A 20,936-nucleotide genomic window follows, 5' to 3' on the forward strand; every position below is an offset into this window, starting at 1 on the left:
GTAATACCAAAAAAGCAAACAAACCTCTCCTTCCGTTGAGGGTTCAATGTCAGAATATCGGGAATCACAAATGATGTCATCGACTTTTTTCATGGGGCCAGTTGAAACGCCTGGAAATGAGCTCTCACAGTCATAGGCAAAGTATCTGTACACACCCCAGGTTTTCCCAAAGTCAGACGATCGTTCTATCAGCATAGCGGCTGGACGGAATGTCTAGAGGCAGGGTGGAAAAGGTTCGTTTGATATTTTTTATTGGTTATCTTTTTAATTTTTTAATCTCAGATGAAAATACCACTCAACTGTGTGCCACAACCCTGACTGCATGTGGTTGGTATTTCAAGCTATGGCTGGATTTCAAATACTTCAAGCTGTTCCACGGAGCCCCCTCCTGTAAGGAAAGTGTCTAGCCTCTAAATTTGTATTTTCTCCCATCCCACCACAGATCAGTAAGCTGTTTCTCTTTAGAAGTTGATTATAAACAGGCCTTACTAGCAGACAAGTTTTGGTATATTTAGTCAGCAGTCCCATAATATGACTGGCTCGCTTGAGTGCTTCTTCTTTCATTCGTTCATTTGGTCCTTCAGTCGATGTGTACTGACTGCACCATCAGACAGTGGTCTGTATGCTGTAGATAGCCCAGTGAGAAACTGATATGGGTATAAGCCACTTATAACACGATACGTCACACACCAAAGTAGAACCACATGTGTGTGCCAGGGGAAACAGAGGAGGGAATTACTAACTCGAGAATCTGGGGTATCCTGCGATTCCATTCCTAGCTATATACCTAAAAGAAGTGAAAACAGCGACCAGATAGACATCTGTACATGGACATTCACAGCAGCACTATTCACAATAGTCAAAAAGTGGAAACAAATCAAATGTCCATCAACAGATGAATGGATAAATAAAAGGTTTGTATACATGTAAGGGAATGTCATTTGGCCATAAAAAGGAATGAAATTTTGATATTTCCTACAACATAGATGAGCTTTGAAAACATTATAGTAAGTGAAATAAGCCAGGCATAAAAGGACAAACACTGTATGACCCCACACATATGAATAGGCAATGTCTTGAACAGGCAAGTACATAGAGCTGGGCAGTAGATTAGCGGTTTCCAGGGGCTGGGGGGAGGGTTCAGTGAGGAGTTCTGCTTAATGGGTACAGAGTTTCTATTTGGGGTGACGAAAAAGTTCTGGAAGTAGATAGTGGTGACGGTTGCACAATGTTGTGAATATACCTAATGCCACCGAACTGTACACTTAAAAATAGTTAAAAAGGCAAATTTTGTGTTATGCATATTTTATCACACACAAAGCTAGGGAATGCTTCAGAGAGAAGATGACATCAAACTGGACCTTAAAAGGGTAACTAGGTGTTTTCTAGGCAGGGGGTGTAGATGGCTGCAGGTGACAGAAGACGTTGGTTGGGGCCGGGTAGGACAGAATTTGTTTGTCATGCTAAGAGGTTTACTTTATCTTTATGCAATGAAAGGGAAACACTGGAAGATTTAAATGGACAGAATGAAATGATCAGATTGCACTTTAGAAAAATAACTGTGGCAGAGTTCCTGGACATGGACAAAACAAGAGACAAGGAAACCAAGTAATAGAAAAAGATGACGGTCTTAACTCAAGTATTACAGTTTGGATAGAGATAAAGGGATGGAACTGAATGCTCTGAAAATTTAGTGAAAGTAAAATATATTGAATTACACTTGGTGATCAAGTAGATTTCAGTGAAAAGGGAGTGAAACATGGGCACCCGAGCTTGGGTAGCTGGGGGGACTGTGTTTGCTAATAACAAAGACACAGAAGAGATGTGAGGGCATTTGGTTTTGGACTGGCAACATCTAAGACATGGAGAAGCCCACTGGACAACTGGAAACAGTGGGCTGGCACACAGCTACGCGAATGGAACTTGAAACATGGATTTGGGAGTATTGTACACATACAATATTTGAAACCTTCAAATATATAATTCTCCACCAAAAATCAAAGGGCAACATAAAAGAGATCCAAAGTTGGTGCTCCAAGAAAACACAGCAACAAAGGGCTAGACAAAGAAAGAAAGAGAGTGGTGCCAGGAACCTTAATTATATTATTTCATTTAACCTTGTTATGGGCTGAATCGTGTCCTCCCCAGATTCTCACGTTGAAAACCCAACCCCAAGTACCTCAGACTGTGACTGTATTTGAAGATAGGGTCATTAAAAGAATAATTAAAGTAAAATGAGGTCATTAGAGTGGGCCCTAATCCATTATGGCTGGTGTCCTTATGAGAAGAAATTAGGATACAGACACGTACATATGGAAGGACCATGTGAAGACACAAGGGGAAGACAGCCATCTACAAGTCAAGGAAGGAAAGAGGCCACAGAAGAAGCCAACTCTGCAGAGCCCTCGGTCCCGGACTGTTGCCAAAGCCATGCTGTCTGTGGTCCTCTGTTATGGCAGCCCATACACGCCCTCACGTTTGATGAGGAAACAGGTTCAGAGACATCAGCTGACTTGCCAACTACCGGTAGAGCTTAGATTCAAATCCAAGCTGAATTAACACCAAACCTCTTGTCCTACCTCACTGGCTATTGGCATAATAAAAGACTGCAAAATGGATGTTAAAGAAGAAGGAACAAAAAGACAACAACCCCAGAAACCAAGGCAGGACGGAGGTTTAGGCGGGTGTGGTGAACGGGGCCAACACGAAATAAGAGGTGAAGCAGAACGAGCATTCAAAGTGGGCGAATCCTTCAACACCGATGGACACGGTAAGTGCATTTTAGGAAGTGGGTGGACAGGTTACAGTGGAGGAAGATCAAGAAAGTTAAGGCGACCTAGCAAACACCACCTGAACAGACACTTCTGAACTGAAACCAGTGTTCGACAGCACTTTGGGGGACGACTAATGGTGAAAACTATTCCCAGACCTCCTCTCGCCTCCTTTAATAATCTTGATGGTCTTTTTCAGCGATAAAAGGAGACAAGGCAGGATCACATTTTGACAGATTCTTTGAGTTATTAGTTGTTAAGTTCTTATTTTTATTTTTTACCTATTCAGGAAAATAAGAAAATGATACTTTATCAGACTCAAGAGTATTAGGCTAAGAATTTTAAAGTAAGGGGAAAACACTCCAGTAACTAAGTGAACCACGGCAAACTCCCTGTGAGAGCAGGGTCCTGGGTGGTGACACTTGGGGAGACGAGCCTAACGCCTACGTCACAAGGCAGCAGAGAGGAAAAGCCTTACAGGCAGTCCTGGCTGTGCTTCCTTCTCCCTCCCTTCTGGAATTTTCTGAGTCCCAAAGGGCCACTGACGAGTTTTCCAATTTCCTGTGGAATTAAGAAACCACTGGAAACCAGAACAACACATTTTACCTACAGAACAAAAAAGCCTTTCCACATTCTTTGCTTTGTCACCAACATTTTTAGGCCTCACATTGCTGCATAGTTGCCTCTGAATTTATACGAAATAAAAAAAGCTAGGAGTGTGGAAACACCAGGCTGTGTACAAAAACATACTGTGTATATGCTAAACGAATTTTGCTAGCCTAAGAAAACCCAGTCCACTTAGCAATCAGCCATCTCCATGGCAAACTCAGGTAAGAATGACACATATTCTTCAGCCTCACCCCCATCCCGTCCTCAGGACTAGTCACGGTATCACCACCCTCCCAGTTACTCAGCTTGGACACCTGACCATGTTCCCACTATAAGCCAGGGTAGCAAGATTGTCCCTATTCCCTGAGCAGAGGGTATGTCACACAACCCTATGATGTGTGTTATTATTCTTCCCACTTCACCATGGGGGAGGCCAAAGCTCTGGCCACACGTGCCAGTAAGGGGCAGAATGGGTACTCACACCCAAGTCTGTCCAACCCCACAGATGCTGCTTTTCACACATGAGCTAGAACCCAAAGGATGAGCTCTCTCTCATACACTGAAGTCTGACAACTTGTACCCATCTTCACATCTCAGTTCAATCGTGCCCCCACCCTGCACCCCACCTTCTGTACTTCTGAGCAGAGCTCCATCTTTGGCCCACTGTATTTACTTGAATAAGTTTCAACTACAGAATATGTGCCTTCTGGAGATAAAGAAACTCAGAACTATCTGTTCATGCAAACAGATGCCCTTTCCAAAGTAAAAGATAGGACCGCAAACATTAATAAAGATGACCAAGTGTATTTTGTTGTCATATAACATGAAGGCTACATCCTCATGTGTAGCTGAGTTTTAATTCTAACCACCAGGCTGAGTGTGTGATCAATGAAGGGACAAGAAGTGTGTTTAGTGGAAGCCCTCCTACCCGTCTCAGTATCAGGTGTCACAGTGTAAACCAGTAACAGCATGTTCCTGGGGGTTGGGGGTGGGGAGCAAGGGGATGAAGAGCTCGGGCCTGGGAACCGGCAGCTCAGTACCCCTCCCGGTCACATCCTGACCTCTATGCCCACCCATGCCCCTGGCCTCCCAGGCTTCGGTAGAGAACACAAATGAGACATTCACGGCTACCTGCCCACACAGTATATCTATGCCCGGCACCTTCTCCTAACCTGAGAGGGTACAGATAAGGCCCTCAACTGCAAATGAAAACTATTCACAAGTGATTTTAATCTGAGAAGCAATAAGTAAATTATGGGTTTTGTGTGCACCAACAAGTACTCGAAGCCATGTGAAGTCTGTCATTTCCAGGCAGCTGCTTAAAGAGAAACAAAGGGACTTTGTACGGAGACATTCCCTAGTCCTGGAGTCATTTTACATCTCTAAAAGAAAAAGGATGAGAAAATCCACATTTCTTAAGGAACTATAAAACTGTTCCCACAAATTTTGCAAAACCTTGGAAACTCAAGATAATCCACTTCATTTTAAGTTACCAAACTCAGCATTAAATCATCAACACGAGGGATCAGGGATTTACTCTCCAGATGTTTTATTGTGGTTTCGGAGAGAGTCTCACTCCATGGGGAAATAAAAAGATACCTAATTAAAAGTTTACAGTTGAATTACCTTAGAATAGTGGCTTTCTCTGCTTATTGCTATGAAGATAGAGTATTAGTTAAGCATAGTAATTCATGCCCATGTTTAAAAAACTGCTCAATTATCCCAATTTATGGCAACAATAATGTTTAAGTTTCCATTTAGATCAACTCACAACAGACATCCGTTTTGAAAGGGGATTACATGGTGTTCTCACGTGTCATTTGTGAGAAAGTTATGGATTCCTTACCTTGAAGGTCATTATGAGATGAGTAAAATGGAATTCTGCTTCTAGATCCAGTTGGATGGTTACATTTTCCACGCCTATAGATTTTTAAAAAATAACAAAGGAAACAGTAAGGTAAACAGGAATATCTCTGGACAGATAAGACTATTTTCCCAAGTTATCTTTATGCTCCTCGTAGAATCCTCTTTGCCTTCTATCTTACACTGAAGCTGCAGATGAGATCATGAAATAAACCTCTGTCCTGATTTAGGTTGTCAACCACATAGGATCCCTCGGTCTTCCACAAAGCCTGGAGCTCAACATATTGAATCTGCTCCCTGGAACAAGAAAACATCTGGCAGAACGCCCCTAGCTGCTGTCAAGGAGGACATCTTTACTTAGGAAACAGTGAAACATCTTCCCAAGCCTCTAAGCCGAGAGGCTCTCCAAGGGAAAGAGAAAGGGGGTACTTCCTGTGCACAGCAAGGGTTCAGCTTGCAGTCTGAAGCACAGGGACACAATCCTTCTCCAGGAGAAACACAAATACTCCTTTTTCTTTCTATTCAGCAGCAAGGAAAAATAAATAAGAGTCCACCACACATGTTGGTTATTCTCAAATTTAGAAAATCCCAGCCCTGATGGGGAAGGCTTTGGATGCATTTCTACAATTAAAAAACAATGCAAAAGAGACAAAGGGTCAGTCCAATAAATAAACTGGCCCAGAACAAATACTAACATCCTTGCTTTGGTGGGGGAGCCTGAACAAACAAATGAGCCTTTGCACTATCCCCTGAGGGTCCATCGGACCCGCTTTAACACACTAAAAAGGCCACTGGAATTCCAGAGATGGAAAAACCTCCGCCCGAATCCCGGGGGCCCTGGGGCTGGCCTGTTTGGTAAAGGTGACCTTTCCACCTTTCCTGCACTTCAGAGAGCTTTGGGGGTCCATCTTTCAGAGCAAAAGAAGTCTTAAATGTAGGAAGACAGAAACGTGTCAGAGTGAATCATGTCACCAGCTGGTGTATTTTCAGGAAATTAGTAAGTAGACTTTTGAAATAAACTCTCCTCTGGAAAACTGCCAAGTCAATTGTGGGGAGGGGGAAGTGGTCACTGGAACGGATATGAGTTAGTTGGAATGTTAAAGAAAAATATTATAATCATACTAACTTTATCTAATAAAAAGAACCATATTAAAACTTACTCTGGACATTTCTTTCCGAGTGAAATGTTAGCTAAGCAATTATATGTCTCTCCCCGCCCAGGCTTTTAAAACCCTGCAGTATTTGCTTAAAATGAAGAGATAATGAAATAATGTAAAGTACAAACAAGACTAGCACCATTTCTGTAACATAAGAACATACGCTGCAGCGTGCGCCCTAAAAGCACATTCCACTTTAGATTTATAACCTGATAAAGCACTAATTTTTTTAACAGGGGAAGAAAAATCCATGGAGAAGAGAAACAAGATCATTCTTCTCTGGTGCATTTGATTTCTGTCAGACTCCAGACTAGATCATCACGAAGGGTAAGTTTAAAGTAGCCGGACATGCCAGGCCTGAGTCTGTGCCTGAGCACTGATTATTTAATGCCGCCCCGTAAAGCTCAGCTTGGACAAAACACTCAGAAAACAGATCAAATCACATTGACAAACAGAGTCCTTAATTGTAACCTATCAGACAACAGAGACATGACAGGGGACAGTAACAATCGGTCTTTCTAAAAACTCAGTTCCATCAGTCTAATTTCATCTAATCTTGTGTCAGAGAGTGAGCAAACTCAAGCCCCTCTAATTGAAAATCCGTCCTTCTGGCATTTGGCCTCTCTTGCCACACAAAATCAAAGTTGTAGAAATGTATAAACTCCTGACGTAACCAAGAAAAACTCCTCTTCTAGAACTACAACACATGATGGGCTATTTTAATGTCTATCACCTAAAAGGGGAACAGTCTTGACCGTCACATTGAGGCATCCTCCGTCTGTCTTTCCATTTCACTAGAAGAATGTGAGCAGTCAGGAAATGCTCCTGGTCTATTCGTAATAAGCTCTATGCTATTTTAGAAGTCCTCTGCGATTCTGCTGCAGGTTTACAGAAACTTCTCTTTCACACTGAACTGTCAACCAAGATATCCTCCTATAAGAATTAATAAGGCTCTGAAACATGCTTCCTGAGGACCAGCCTATCTCAGTCAAGCTGGTAACCAATGGAGTCTCAAGGCCAACCAATGAATAATTAACCCTCCTTAGAAACCAACAGTCTTCTAGAAAGCATGTGGGATTTCACAGTCAATGATGAGGAAGTCTATTAAGGGAGTTCTTTACAGCATGATGAATGACTGTGAGCATCCAAAAGGTTCTCAGGTGTAGGGCATAGAATAAAGAGATCTGGTAGTGTCCATGCTTTCTATGGCCAGGCTTAGGTTCACTTCTCAGAGCCCTTTCTCATAACTTTTTAAAAAAGATCTATTGACACATTGTTAATAAACAAAACACAATAACTCTATCTTTATTCCCCAACGTTCAGCATTCAAGTTTGAAACAAATGAAAAACTAATTTTGGCTTAGTTTCACAGCGATAGTAACATCAAATTTGATAAATGTATTAAATCAAAACCCAAAAGGCAAAGAAAGGACAAAGGAATGAATTTACACTCTCATTGGGGAAATTGACTTGGAGTCATATCCATGTTCAAAGAGTCTTTGAAAAATCACATCTAGTGTTTACTCATAGTACTATTATTAAATTTTCTTTAGCTAGAAGAAAGACGCTGCTAGTGGCGGGGGCTGATTCTGCCCTTTCATTTGGGGTTGATCAAAATGAGAGATGCTATGTTTTGTGGAAGAGTAAGAGCCTGAGATAGTACAGAGCCTTCCCACGCCCTCCCCAGCACATACACACACTCCCCAAAGCTCCCCTCAGAATGAGAACTACGGAATACTTTGGTCTAGCAAGAAAGACTGCTTTCTTGTGGGAAGTGCCTGCTTCAGGAAGAAGAATCAGATTTTACCCAGAGAGGTTAGTGTTTCAGGCAATAAATCTGCCAAAAGCCGTGGGTATAGGACCAAGGAACCCATCGTAATTACAAACACCCAGGAGCCTATAAACCCATCCCAAGTGACCAATCACACTCCATCAACTTGTTCCCACACCAACCACATACCATTTTCAGATTGCCACCAAATCTTAAGGCGGTTTGGAGCAAATGTAGTAACCACATTTTCAATGAGATGACTGTCAGCATTGAGGGTCTCATGATAAGGATCTTGTGAATTGCATATGAAGCATTTTTTGTCCTCCTGAAAGCAAAGTTAATTTCATGAGTCTAGGAAACAATCACTCACACTCACACACACACACACAAACAACAATCAAGCCTACAATACAAAAATCAAATCTACTTGTTTCGAGAAAAATGAATGTGCCAAAATTACTTAAATGACATATCACAAACCTTTCACTTTTACATACTGAGTATGGAATTCTCCTGAAAATGTCCTCTTCTCTTGCAAATTCAAGGTCAAAAGTACAAGAAGGCATTGTTTCTACCAGCTATTAATTTAATCAAAATGAAATCTCTTAATCTCAATTAATAGCTAGAGAAGCTTGCTCTTAAAGTAAAATGCAAAAGAGGTATTAGAGAATTTTTGCTGACATAAAGCAAACTGAAAAAAAGGAAAAAAAAAAAGAACAAACAATTCATTTGGCCTGATTTTCTAAAACCTACATAAGGCAGAAGCCAAGAATTAGGCAGAGGTATTAAAGAAACTTTGGGAAATACAGAACAAGATTTCTTAGCTTCTTCTTTGCCCCAGTGGAGAACCAGTGGTGGCCGGTGGTGGTGTGCAGATTGTAAATTGCTCCGAGTATCTGAGGAAGGAGGTGCCAGGCTGTCCTGCTGTGTTGGGATCACTACAAACTGGGAGTAACTCAAAGAATGTCAAAACGGACTTGAACTGGAATTAAAGTATACTTTAGGGTTTACAGTAGCTTTGAACTTCTCTCTTCTCATCTTCCTTCTCCCTAAAATGGGGGCCACAGGACCCCCTGGCAGTTGGGTCAGGAGAGTTCAAAAAACCCTCTTTGCACTGCATCATGGCAAATCATAAATTGCATAACTTAGTTCCCTTTTCCACACGGAGCTCTTCTCTCTACCTAAGTTTTCCAAAATGCAGATTATTCTGAAGTCTGAAAATGATGCTAAGACTGAAATCTATAGAGACCCACACACGTCTTACAAACAACATTTAAGCAAAGGTGATATTCTTGTGAGGACAACAGCAACTGATTGTACTTTCACATGTTTATTTAGTTAGCTATAGATTATCTCCTTCCTCCCAAAAGAATTTAGAGCCTGGCAAGATGTACTAATTACAATATAGAGATCAAAAGTCAGGGAAGCAAAAAACGGGACCCTGGACAAAATATGCAAGCTTCGAGACTCACTTTGTACACCCACTAAATGCCTGAGTAAAGTGCGTACCCAGTCCCTTTCTTTAGGTTCTGATATCTGTGGAGAGCACTCCACAATTTCACGGTTAGTCATGTAAACCAGAGTGCCCAGCTCTTCTTGATTTTGACACAAACAGACCAGTTCTCATAATGGTCAAAGCTGATTCCAGAATCTGATGATTCATTTACAGGATGTCCTGGCCTCTGAGGTAAACGTTAGCGTAATATTTTAGGTAAAATTTACACGCTAATATTAGAAATGGTAACATCAACTGCCTTCATTAACTTGTAGTCAAGGAAACTAATACCAAAAAACAATTACCAGAACTTAGAAAAAAAGTTTAATTATAGCCTCCCTTCTAATCAGGAGGAAGCCGTCTAGACATTTCTGCACAAACCTGGAAGCAAATGAGTGGAATCCACTTTATTACCTTCCTTCAGTTTAATTTATCAGGTCTCCAGAATGGACTCTCTGCTTTGTAAAAGTGACTCCATTTTAAGGAATCTGCTGTGCAACCCACATCACACTTTGTCCTACCCCCAAAGGGCAGGGGTTACAGGTGGGTGGCACGACCAAAGGTAGAGCAATTGGCTTGGAACTTGCCCTACCTGTGGGATTTACACCTTCTGCTTCCCTTAGAGGCCAGAGATATCACTCTCCTTTTGAAAAATCCAGGAAAGGGATTCTGATTCTGGACAATTTACACTTTGCTTAAAATTAGTTTTTATTTTAAAATTAGTTTTTATTTTGTGAAAATGTGACTTATGAAATCTAAAATCTGGTTCTACTTTCAGAAACAGAAAATACCCTAAAATTTTATTTTGGTCTTCATCTATAAGGGTACCGTGACAATGAGAGCATTTTGAAAAAGAAAGCATTTGATCCTAATATCTAATAGAGATAGATGGGAGAACAGCATCAAAGGAGAGAAAAACGGGTTCAGTGATTAGAGTGACCTTAAAGGTGTCTGTCAGTGCTGGAATACACCCTTCACCCAAGTTAAAGATTTGGGAAAAAACCCAAGATTATTGCTCAGTGTTAAAAAAAAAAAAAAAAAAGAAAGGATAAACCATCTGTTATACACATTTCCAAAAGGGAAAGAGGAAAACCACACACACATAGGGCTTTCGGAGCTCCTGGGTCAGGGCACGGTGCAGGCGCCTGATCTGTCTGGAGCTCTGCCATTCCATACTGCCTGTGCCGACCGGCAGGAAACGGTTGGCGGATGCAACTGTGCAAACTGAGATGGGGCAAATGGGTGAGCTACCAGCCTAATCCCGGGCCTCCCTGGCTGGCTGTGCGCTTCCTATCTGGATAGCTGGCAGGATACATAGTCCCCTGGGCCTGCCTCTGACGGTAGATCTGGACTGGTGGAGGCACGCGCAGAGCATTCAGCTGGGCTCTCCTCCCTCACCTGGAGGTGGCTAACGATGCAGTAAGGCTCCGGTGTGTGCAGCCCGCACGTCGAGGTCACCGAAAGCTTCTGTGCTCGGCCGATGAGAAGGTCGCCAGTGGCTGGGTAGCAGCTGCCCTCCGCGCAGCCGTAGCTGAACTCTGGTTCTTGAGCACGCACTCGGGCTCGAAACAGGGCTGCGGAAGGGGCAGGGTAGGTTGGGGAAAGGAGATAGAGCCAGCCCCAGCAAAAGGAACAGGTAGGGGCGGGGACAGAGTAGAGTCGGAAGACAGCAGAATGCACATAAAAGACACAATGGAGAGAGGAGCGAGGGAAAGGCCGGGAACGCAAAGACGTGGAGAGGATTCGGAAACACAGACGCGACCTCAGGTTTGTCCAGCAGCCAAGGGCATCGCGCCCACCCTTATCTGCCCCTCGGGAGCACCTCCGGCCACAAAAGATGGATGTGCGGACCCACCACTTCGACGTGACCAGACCTTGGTAGAGGGACGTGGGTGGCCAAACGCCGCACAACGGTGCGCGCGTGTGAACCCGCGTGCACGTGGCAGCCCGTGCATCCTCGGTGTGAGTGCTAGTGTTTGTGCGCGCGTAAATTCGTGAACGTGGGGGCACGTGAGTGTGTGCGCGCGCGTGCGCGCGCAAAGACCGCGGGGGCGTGCGGGGCGAAGTGGTGGGGCGCGCCCCGGACACCTCTTTCCCAAGCAAGAGGCGAGAGGACAATCCCTGAGACTTTGGAGAGGTTTCAACGTTTCGCCATTCCAGGGAAGCTCTGGGTCCAGCTGTTTCTGGCGCCATCCGAGGGCAAACAGAGCTGGTTAATTAAAGCCACATGGCCCCAATCTGTTCCCAGGACGAAGCCTGCGCTCAGCTCGGGCACTTTCCTGGGGCAAGAGCTCCATGGCGAGCCCCTTCAACTCGGGGAGCCTGTCCCGCGCAGTGGAGAGCCCCAGCCTGAACCGGCCGAAGGTGCAAAGACCCGCGCGGCGGCCGCGGGAGCCTGCGGGATCCCGAGCTCTGGGCACAGAGCCCCCGGGATGCGAGTCCGGGACGATCCTCGCGCGCCGTCTTCAGCCGCTACCGAGGGCGCGGGCGTTTATCCCAGGGCGTAATTTCCACCCCTCCCTCTCCCGATCCCCGAGGTGCCCTCGAAGCAGGGTCAATCGGTTTTGGGGTTTTCTTCTCCCACATCCAAGCCCACCCCCTTCCCCCACCGTTTCCTCGGAATTACCTAAGACACTGAAAGCGAACACCTGGAGCAGCAGCATGTCCAGTCCCTGCAGCCGAGAGGACATCGCAGAGGAGTGATCACCGAGCCGCCTGCCCTGTTTTCCCGTGTTTCTTTCTGGAGAGGTGGGGTGGGGGGGAGAGATAAATGTTCAGAGAGAGGAGAGGGGCCCTTCCATTTCCTGCCGCTCCCACGGAAGCGGGGGATGGGACGGTGGGGAGGGGGAAAATCGCGCGGCCACTTTGTTCAGCTCACCCGGCGGTGCGAGCGCTCTCCCGGCGGCCGGCAACCCCGAGCCAAAGAAGGGAATTAGAAAGTTTAGCCTTGGGAGGATCCAAGGGAGGCGCCTCTGCTCATGCGCATTCGGAGAACCGGGGCCAAAGGGGCGGGCGGCGGGAGGCCACAAGTTGGCCAGGAGGGGGTGAGGTCCTGGTCCCACCCTCCGGGGGCGCTTTTGTTTTAAGGCCGCATCTGCAGTCGCTGCGGGGTTTTGGCTCTTTCAGTTCCCAGCGAGGAGCTGCGGAGCTGCCACCCGTTGCGCTTCCCGAGCGGTGGTGGTTGGGTGGCGGGGAGGCTGCGGTTGGGGTGGTCGCGGAGGAGGGCGTTCAGAACGCCTGCGTGGGGGTACTGGTCGGGACCTCCCGCGCACTTGTGCAGTTTACATTTGCAAGGAATGAGTCACGAAAAGGTGCCCAAGGCTACAAACTTTTGCACTTTGTACTCCGGCAAGGAGGGTTAACCCTTTAGAAAGAGGGTCTACCTGTCAGGCTTGTTCCTGAGAAAGAACCGAACCCTCCGGTAGCGCTGAGTTTGGGCTGGGCGCTCCACTTAAACTGCCTTCATAAGAAGGAAGGAAACTTAACTGCTCTTCACTGTGCTTCCTTTGCGCACACATTTATCCAGGACCTGCCCAGGTGGCCACGGCAATGCATTACCATCTGATTCTGTTTTTAAAAATCTACGTCTTACCTAATTCTAGACGATGGTTCTAATTCAGATAATTTCTCGAATGGCACGTTTGTTACGTGACGCCTTTTTCCATCTCACCTCGACAGAGTTGACTCAGCCACGAAGCTGGAGGTCTCTCACGACACGCACTTGCCCACAGTCTCCACAGAGCACCACCTCGGCCATTCTAGACAGAAACTCCATAGTGCATACACACGTGATGAGGTCGGGGGGGCGGCCTCTAATAAGGGGTCTCAAACAGGAGTGTGTGACCTGCCTGGTTAAATAAGGGTAAATATAAGCTCGCCCGTCTCTGGGGGTTGGAGCGGGAAGAGAGGCCGGTGGCAGGACTCTGTCATCCGTTCTGTGAATTCGCCTAATTCTGCTGCCTTAGCTCTGGGTAGGGTCAAGGCTTGAGCCTTCTTGAGTCCTGCTCTGAGCAAAAGTGCCTGGAATGAGGGGAGTATAGTTAGTTGTTAGTCCAGTCAGGAGATTGTGCTTGTTTTCCAATTAATCACCCCAGGGAGAAGGTTTAAGTGGCCAGTTGGTCAGTTTTTAACTGAGCTGTAATGAAATAGGGCCCAGGAAAGTTTAATCATTAGACCATAGAGTAAGCTGCTTCATAAGTTTATAAACATTCTTTCAGGGAGGCAGGAGCCTCCGGTCTTGGCGAGGCATTAATTATTCACCAAATCAGCATTTGCCCTGTGGCAAAACTCTAACCCTGCTCAGGATCCTGGGTGCTGGCTGGGCAGCCCTGAGAGCACTGAGAAAGCGGGTGCTGTTGTGAGGGTCTAATGTGGCAATGGAGGGTCTTCAGATCTTAGTTAAAAGAAAACTATTGGGGCGGCCAGTTGGCTCAATGGTTAGAGAGCAGTGCTCATAAAACCAAGGTGGCCGGTTCGATTCCCACATGGGCCAGTGAGCTGCGCCCTCCACAACTAGATTGAAAACAATGACTTGACTTGGAGCCAATAGGTCCTGGAAAAACACACTGTTCCCCCACATTCCCCAATTAAAAAAGAAAGAAAGAAAGAAAGAGAGAAGAGAAAGAAAGAAAGAAAGAAAGAAGAGAAAACTATTAAAAGGCAAATTTCTCTTCCCCTTGTCAAGTTTTTTAGTCCTGCAGGCCAGAGTTGCTTATTACAGTTTTTCATCCATACAGATTGCAAGCATTGTTCTGTTCTGCCTCTACTGAGACCGGCCTCTGCTCTCACAGCGGCGGAGCCCTCCCTGCTGCTTGACAGTTATACCTGTCCCTGGTCAGAGTCCTCTCCAGGGGACAAAGAATTACTCACCTTCAACACTCTTTGAAAGCCCTGCTGCTCCCCTGGCCACCTCACTCAGTAGTAAACTTAACAATACTAAGAAAATTAGCGATTTATTGTTGTTGTTGCTTTGCATGTATATGTGTGGTGGGGAGCGTGTATAACACTCTCCTGCCCACTCCATCTATTAATTTGTCTATTTCCATTTCCACCTTTATCTTTTGTACTTCTGTCCTGGAAGTGTGTGCCCTCATTTCACCTCCTAAAAGCAGTGCTCTCACATACACACCTCCTCTATTCCCCCATCTTAAGGGGAAAAAAATAAAAACCTGCCTTTATTCTACACACCTTCTACTTTGCTCCTTTCCTCTCTTTGCCTTCATAGCCTAGATTCTGGAAAGGGTAGCTTGCACTTACTGTTCCCTCCTGCTTTCTCCTTTATCCTATTATGACTTCCAACTCTACCCGTGGTCTCAGTAATTACCAGCAGCCCTCCAGTTGCCAAATGTAATGGGCATTTTCCCTATTTGACTCTTTGCATCATGTTTCATATGATTACTCCTCCTTCTTGAGACTCCTTTTTCCTTGGCTGCTAGGATACAATTTCCTCCAAAGTTTCCCCAGAGCACTCTGACTCCCCCTCTTCCATTTCTCCTTCTCTTCTCTGATCCCTTAAACGCTGTGGTTCTGAAGGTTCTGTCTCCAGCTTCTTTTCCTTCGAGCTGCTTTCCTCCAGGGTCTTCACTGCCTTGGCCTCGGGACTCCCCACTTCTCTAACTCTAGCTTGTACCGTGCTTGGAATTTGCATTCAATTTCTAACAGTTTATTGGATAGCCCTACTTTGATAACCCATAGGACATGTGTTACAAAATTGAACTCATCTCTTCAGCCATTCCTCATGGAGCAAAGTGTGTACTTCTGTTTCCAATTTCAATTATTAGTGCCATGACCCACCCCTTAGCTCAAGACAGAAACCTGGGAGCAGGACTGGCTGTAGGATTTGCAGGGTGCAGTACAAAATGAAATTCAGCATGTGGGGCCCATTGTTCATAATTAATGATTTCAAGATGGTGACAGTAGAGCATTAAACCAAGTCTGGGACCCATGGTGGTGGTGGTGGTGGTGGGGGGGGGTGTTGTCCTGATACTGCACAGGTCACATGCCTTTGGAGCCAGCCCAGCCTGGGAAGCGTGCCTCACTTTTCCCCCTCCTTCACGTCTTCCCACCCCATCACCAGGTCCTGCTGTCATTTCTGCTTTACTAGCAACTAGCAATCATGCCCGCCTGGTTCCAACCTCGTTGCCCTACCTTGGTTCAGTCTCCCCTCATGCCTGGTTCGAACACCCGCAGGAGCCCCCTGGCTGGTGTTCCTACTTCCAAACTCTTCCCTCCTCCAGTCTAATCCTCTATCACATTGCCAGGAGTTTTCGGAGGCACCACTTTGGTCCTGTCGCTGCCTTGTTCAAAAGCTGTCAGTGACTGCCTGCCGCCCATGTAAGCTGCCTGAAGTTCCTGATACATGGCATACTTTTTATACCTTCATTTCTTTCTCTTTGCTACACGGACCCTTGTTGACCTCATCCACGTAGTGAACTACAATACACCTTTGAAGCCTCCACTTAAACACGATTATCTCCTCAGTCGCTCCACCCCGACCCCTCCCTCCTAGCACCACCTTGTAAAAGCCTGTTACAGCATAAATGACATAATGCCATAACTATCTGTGTATGCCCTCATCTCCAATAGACAGTGAGACAGACAAGTACTATGACACTTTCATTTGTGCATAAACATTGCCTGATGTGACATGTGGCCTATTGTAGGTGCTCAATAAATGTTTCTTGAATTAAAGTAAATAAAGACTAGGCTCCATGTTAGAACAACTTTCTTAAATGTCCACTTTCTACTGAACATGAATTTCTAGTCAAGGAGAAAAAGAAGTAGCAACAGACTTGAGTTCATTTTAGGAATACTTCCAAAGTTCACTCACAAACAAATTCTTCCTTTCTATTAAACTACATACAACTTGTGATTTCTGAAAACACTACAAGTTTAGGAGAAATAAATCTCTTTTGTTATTAAAGCTCATCAAGGCTTTACTCATGCTGACACAACCCTCTCCTCCCACACTTGTACTTATGTGGGACTACCTGCTTCAGTATAAGGAGTCTTTACTGGAGAGTTCTACAGCGTGTTGAATGGCAGATGGGATTGCAAATTGTTGGCTGTTCTGTCTCAAAGAATGTGTGACAGGGGCCAGCCCGGTGGCTCAGGTGGTTGGAGCACCGTTCTCCTAACTCCCAGGTGGCTGGTTCCATTCCCACATGGGCCAGTGAGCTGCGCCCTCTACAGCTAACATTGTGAACAACAGCTCTCCCTGGAGCTGGGCTGCTGAGAGCAGCCAGAGGTTGGCGTGGGCTGCAGCGGGCTGCTATGTGCTGCCGTGGGCTACCGTCCGTCCATGAGCGTAAGGCTCATACTACCAGCATGGGCCAGGGAGCTGTGTTCTACACAACTAGACTGAGAAACAACCGCTTGAACTGGAGTGGGGTGGGGGTGGAGAAGGCAGAAGAGGGAAAAAAAAAGAATGTTTTTTATTTCCCCAAGGTATTTATTATTTTGTTTGAAAAAAACAAAAACTACTTTCAAGTTCACCTTTACACAGTCTTAGAATGCCACTTAGGCATCTCATTTAAAAAAATTTTTTTATGATTATTATTTTTTCCCATTTATTTTTTAAATAAATTTTAATTTTTCAATTGACACACAATATTATATTAGTTTCAGATGTACCACATAATGATTACACATTTATATAACTTGAAAAGTGATCACCCCGATAAATCTAGTACTCACCTCACACCATAGTTATTACAGTATTATTGACTATATTCCCTATGCCATACTTTACATTCCCATGACTATTTTGCAACTACCAATTTGTACTTAATCTCTTCCCACCTTTCACCCATCCTCTCAACCTCTTCCCATCTGGCAACCATCAAAATATTCTGAGTTTGTTTCTGTTGTTTGTTTGTTTATATTGCACATATAAGTGAAATCGCATGGTATTTGTCTTTCTCTATCTGACTTATTTCACTTAGCCTAATACCCTCTAGGTCCAGATGGCAAGATGTTGCAGATGGCAAGATTTCATTCTTTTATATAGATGAGTAATATTCCATTACATATATACCACATTATCTTTATCTAGTCATCTATCAATGGATGCTAAGGTTGCTTCCATATCTTGGCTATTGTAAATAATGCTGCAATGAACATATGGATGTGTATGTCTTTTCAAATTAGTGTTTGGGGTCTCTTCAGAAAATACCCGAAGTGGAATTGCTGGGTCCTTCTTTGTCTCCTGTTATGGCCTTTATCTTAAAGGTTATTTTGTCTGGTATAAGTATTGCTACTCCAGCTTTAAAAAAAAAATTTTTTTTTCATTTCCATTTTTATGAAATATCTTTTTCCATCCCTGTACTTTCAGTCTGTTTCTTTTGATCTGAAGTGAGTTTCTGGTAGGCAGCACATGTAAGGGTCTTGTTTTTATGTATGTGTGTGTGATGTCATCCAATCTTTATTGACATTTTTAATAACCTTGATAGAGTTTTTAAAAAGAACTTTCCCCCTGATTATAAACCAATAAAAAAGCCAGAGAATTCTAGAACATCTAAAAAGAAAATTAGCATCTCCTCACCCAGCAGTTGTCACTGTTCATATTTTAGCGTGAGCCCTCTGATGTGCATACACTTGCAGATTATATTATTGTAAGAATGCTGATACTACTACCATATGTGTTCAGTGTCACATTCAATGGCCACATTGTCTTCCCTTAAATGGCTGGGTCATGAGTAGCCTCTTCTTTACTGGGGTCTTGTTTTCTTATCCATTCTGCCATGTTATGTCTTTTGATTGGAATGTTTAATCCATTTACATTTAAAATAACTGTCGATAGGTGGTTATTGACATTTTATTATTCATATTGTTTATCTATTTTTCCCCTTCATCTTTTTAAAGAACTTCCTTTAACGTTTTTTGTAATACTGGTTTGGTGATGATGAACTCTTTTAGCTTTTTCTTGTCTGGGATTATGCATCTCATTTTAAATCCTGGATTTACAGTGAAACAACAAGGGTGTCACTTTCTAGGCTTTGATACTTAGGTCCTAAAACCTGGCTATTTAGATATCACTCATGAAAAATACTAGATTTTTTCTGTTTTGAAAATTAGATTTAAGTGTATTTTGTGAGTTCAGAATTGATCTAGAAAAGTAAGTTCAATGCCCAGCAAAATTCAGGACAAATGTTACATAGCACTTTCTACACACTTCTTTTAAAATATGTAGGATAGTGATTTTATGTTAAGTGTTCTTGCCCCCAGGAGCTCTTTGTTCTTGCCCCCAGGAGCTATTTTATAAAATACACAAGGAGTGTATTTTATTGGAATTTGTATTCCCGTCAGGTGGCACACACACTCAATATCTACTTGTTGGAGGAGTAACTAAAATTGAATAACTCTTCCTTATAAGCACATAGGGGTTGTTACTGTCACCCTCTATAACATGGAAATCATGAGGGTCAGGATCAGGCAGGGAGTCATGGCATTTTCAGTCTGGGACCATGTGATAAAAACTGCTGTTTAGACTTGCATTAACATCCCTTCATCTGGTAACAACACCTAGATTTTTTTTTGAGAGGACTAATCCTTTCACGTTGTCAACCCGCATAATTCAGATGAAGCTAATCCCTCCATGGGCTCCAGGCTAATCAGCGCATTTCCACTCCCTCTACCCAGCAATTTGGTTCAAGCATGGGAATGCAACTCCACATTTCCAATTAGGCCACTTCTGGGACTTTTGCGGGAATCACTGGGATTTTCATGGGAGAGAAAAAAGCTCTTTTTCACCTAGACGTGGAGTTCATATAAGTGTCAGCCTGGAACCTGGTGGGGGCTTTTTGAGACTGGGGCCGGCGCAGAGGAAAGCAGAACTGAGGGAAGCAATAGGGCACATCCTTCAAGACTCCTTGGAGTCTCTTGATCCAGCTACGCCTGAAGCAAGCCAACATCACTTTAGAATTCTGATGAATTCATTTTTCTGGATATGGAGCATTGAGACAGTTATAAACCTTTGCTGTTTTTAGCCTGAGGTTTGGGAGTTTTTTTTTGTTTAAACTGCAACATAACCTAGTTTATCCTGGCTGATTCAAGGAGGTCTTTATCAACACTGTCTTAAAAATGGTTATCTGTCGATACTTAAATATCTCAAAAGAAATATCACAAATGAGAGCGTACCCAAGTCTCTATTTCAGTGTTTTTAGATGGGCACTAAAATAGGTGTAAGAAGGTTTCATCCATTCTTTTTATCCACCATCCAGGCTGTCTGCAAGGCTACAAATCGTTGATTTCACCTCCAAAAAAGTAGCAAGATGGCACTACAGATGCAAGGGGAGATGGGCCGTCACCTTCCTTCTACCCATCTGTGCCCATGGATTCCAAACTGGTTTCTTTATTTTTTCCCCCATTTTCTAATCTATATTTAACACTCCAAATGGGACAAGTTTTTACAGTTCACTATTTATTCTTTGTTTACAGAGTTTAGTATCTGGTTGCTAACCTGGCACTTTGAAAATGAGTGGGAGAAAGATTAATGTCTGAAGTAAGGCTAGAGAGTTTTAGGAAAGCTCTTTAAACATTTTATCAGATTCATAGCAGGATTAACTTAAATGTAGTCAGTTAAATACCTTAAGATCTGAATACTAGTCATGAACCCATGTTTCATGTTTCTGGCATATCATTATCTTCCTTCATGAATGCTCTGCCTAAAGAAGGAAGGGCAGTAAGAATTTAAATACGAATACTTGCCAGTTCATAGATAATGAAATTTAAGGCCATCAAAAATAAGAAATTTTATTTCTCTAGTCAGCTTTTGTCACCTATGATAGTTATATTTATAAACTTTTAAAAATTTATATAATTAGAAGTTTAATAAATTATTACAACTATTTACTATAAAATATTTTAAATGTTATTTTTGATCCGAGCTATACACTTGGACAAAATACATCAGCATCTAAACTTTGAGGTGTGGTAAGACTGCTTTAAAATATTGAAATCACCAGTGTCAAACTGAGTAGGCAACTGACACTCAGTGGTTGATAGTTAAGTTTCAGAAAGACTTTTCTGAAAAGTTTTCTTAACAATTCAGTTCCTCTCTTATAGCAACCCACCTAAAATTGTAGTTTAAAGATTTTGAAAGTTTTATTTCAGCTGATGGTGTTACTTCTCCCCACTTTGTAAGGATGTTAAAATTCAGTAGTATCGAGAGGAAGAAAAGAGGACTGTCTGTATTCCAGTATTTTAATTTTTAAAGATCCTCCTTTGCTTTTTTATCCAGATTCTTTCTCCATTTGAAAGGTCAAGTTCAG

At 43.6% G+C, this 20,936-nt stretch overlaps 1 protein-coding gene across 1 annotated transcript in view; it reads right to left on the bottom strand.

The window, feature by feature from the left end:
• Nucleotides 1-12,674, bottom strand: part of LAMB1 (laminin subunit beta 1) — a 66,785-nt gene extending 54,111 nt beyond the window's left edge. Inside the window, exons 1-6 of the mRNA XM_033088138.1 lie at nt 12,545-12,674; nt 12,293-12,406; nt 11,065-11,240; nt 8,361-8,496; nt 5,227-5,300; nt 25-213 (exon numbers count right to left, since the gene is read on the bottom strand). Of these exons, the coding sequence (XP_032944029.1) occupies nt 25-213; nt 5,227-5,300; nt 8,361-8,496; nt 11,065-11,240; nt 12,293-12,356 (639 nt within the window). The 5' untranslated portion in view covers nt 12,357-12,406; nt 12,545-12,674. The remainder of the gene's footprint in view (nt 1-24; nt 214-5,226; nt 5,301-8,360; nt 8,497-11,064; nt 11,241-12,292; nt 12,407-12,544) is intronic.
• Between the last annotated feature and the right edge of the window lie 8,262 nt (nt 12,675-20,936).

Source organism: Rhinolophus ferrumequinum, chromosome 20 (assembly GCF_004115265.2).
Source record: "Rhinolophus ferrumequinum isolate MPI-CBG mRhiFer1 chromosome 20, mRhiFer1_v1.p, whole genome shotgun sequence".
Lineage (NCBI taxonomy): Eukaryota > Metazoa > Chordata > Mammalia > Chiroptera > Rhinolophidae > Rhinolophus > Rhinolophus ferrumequinum.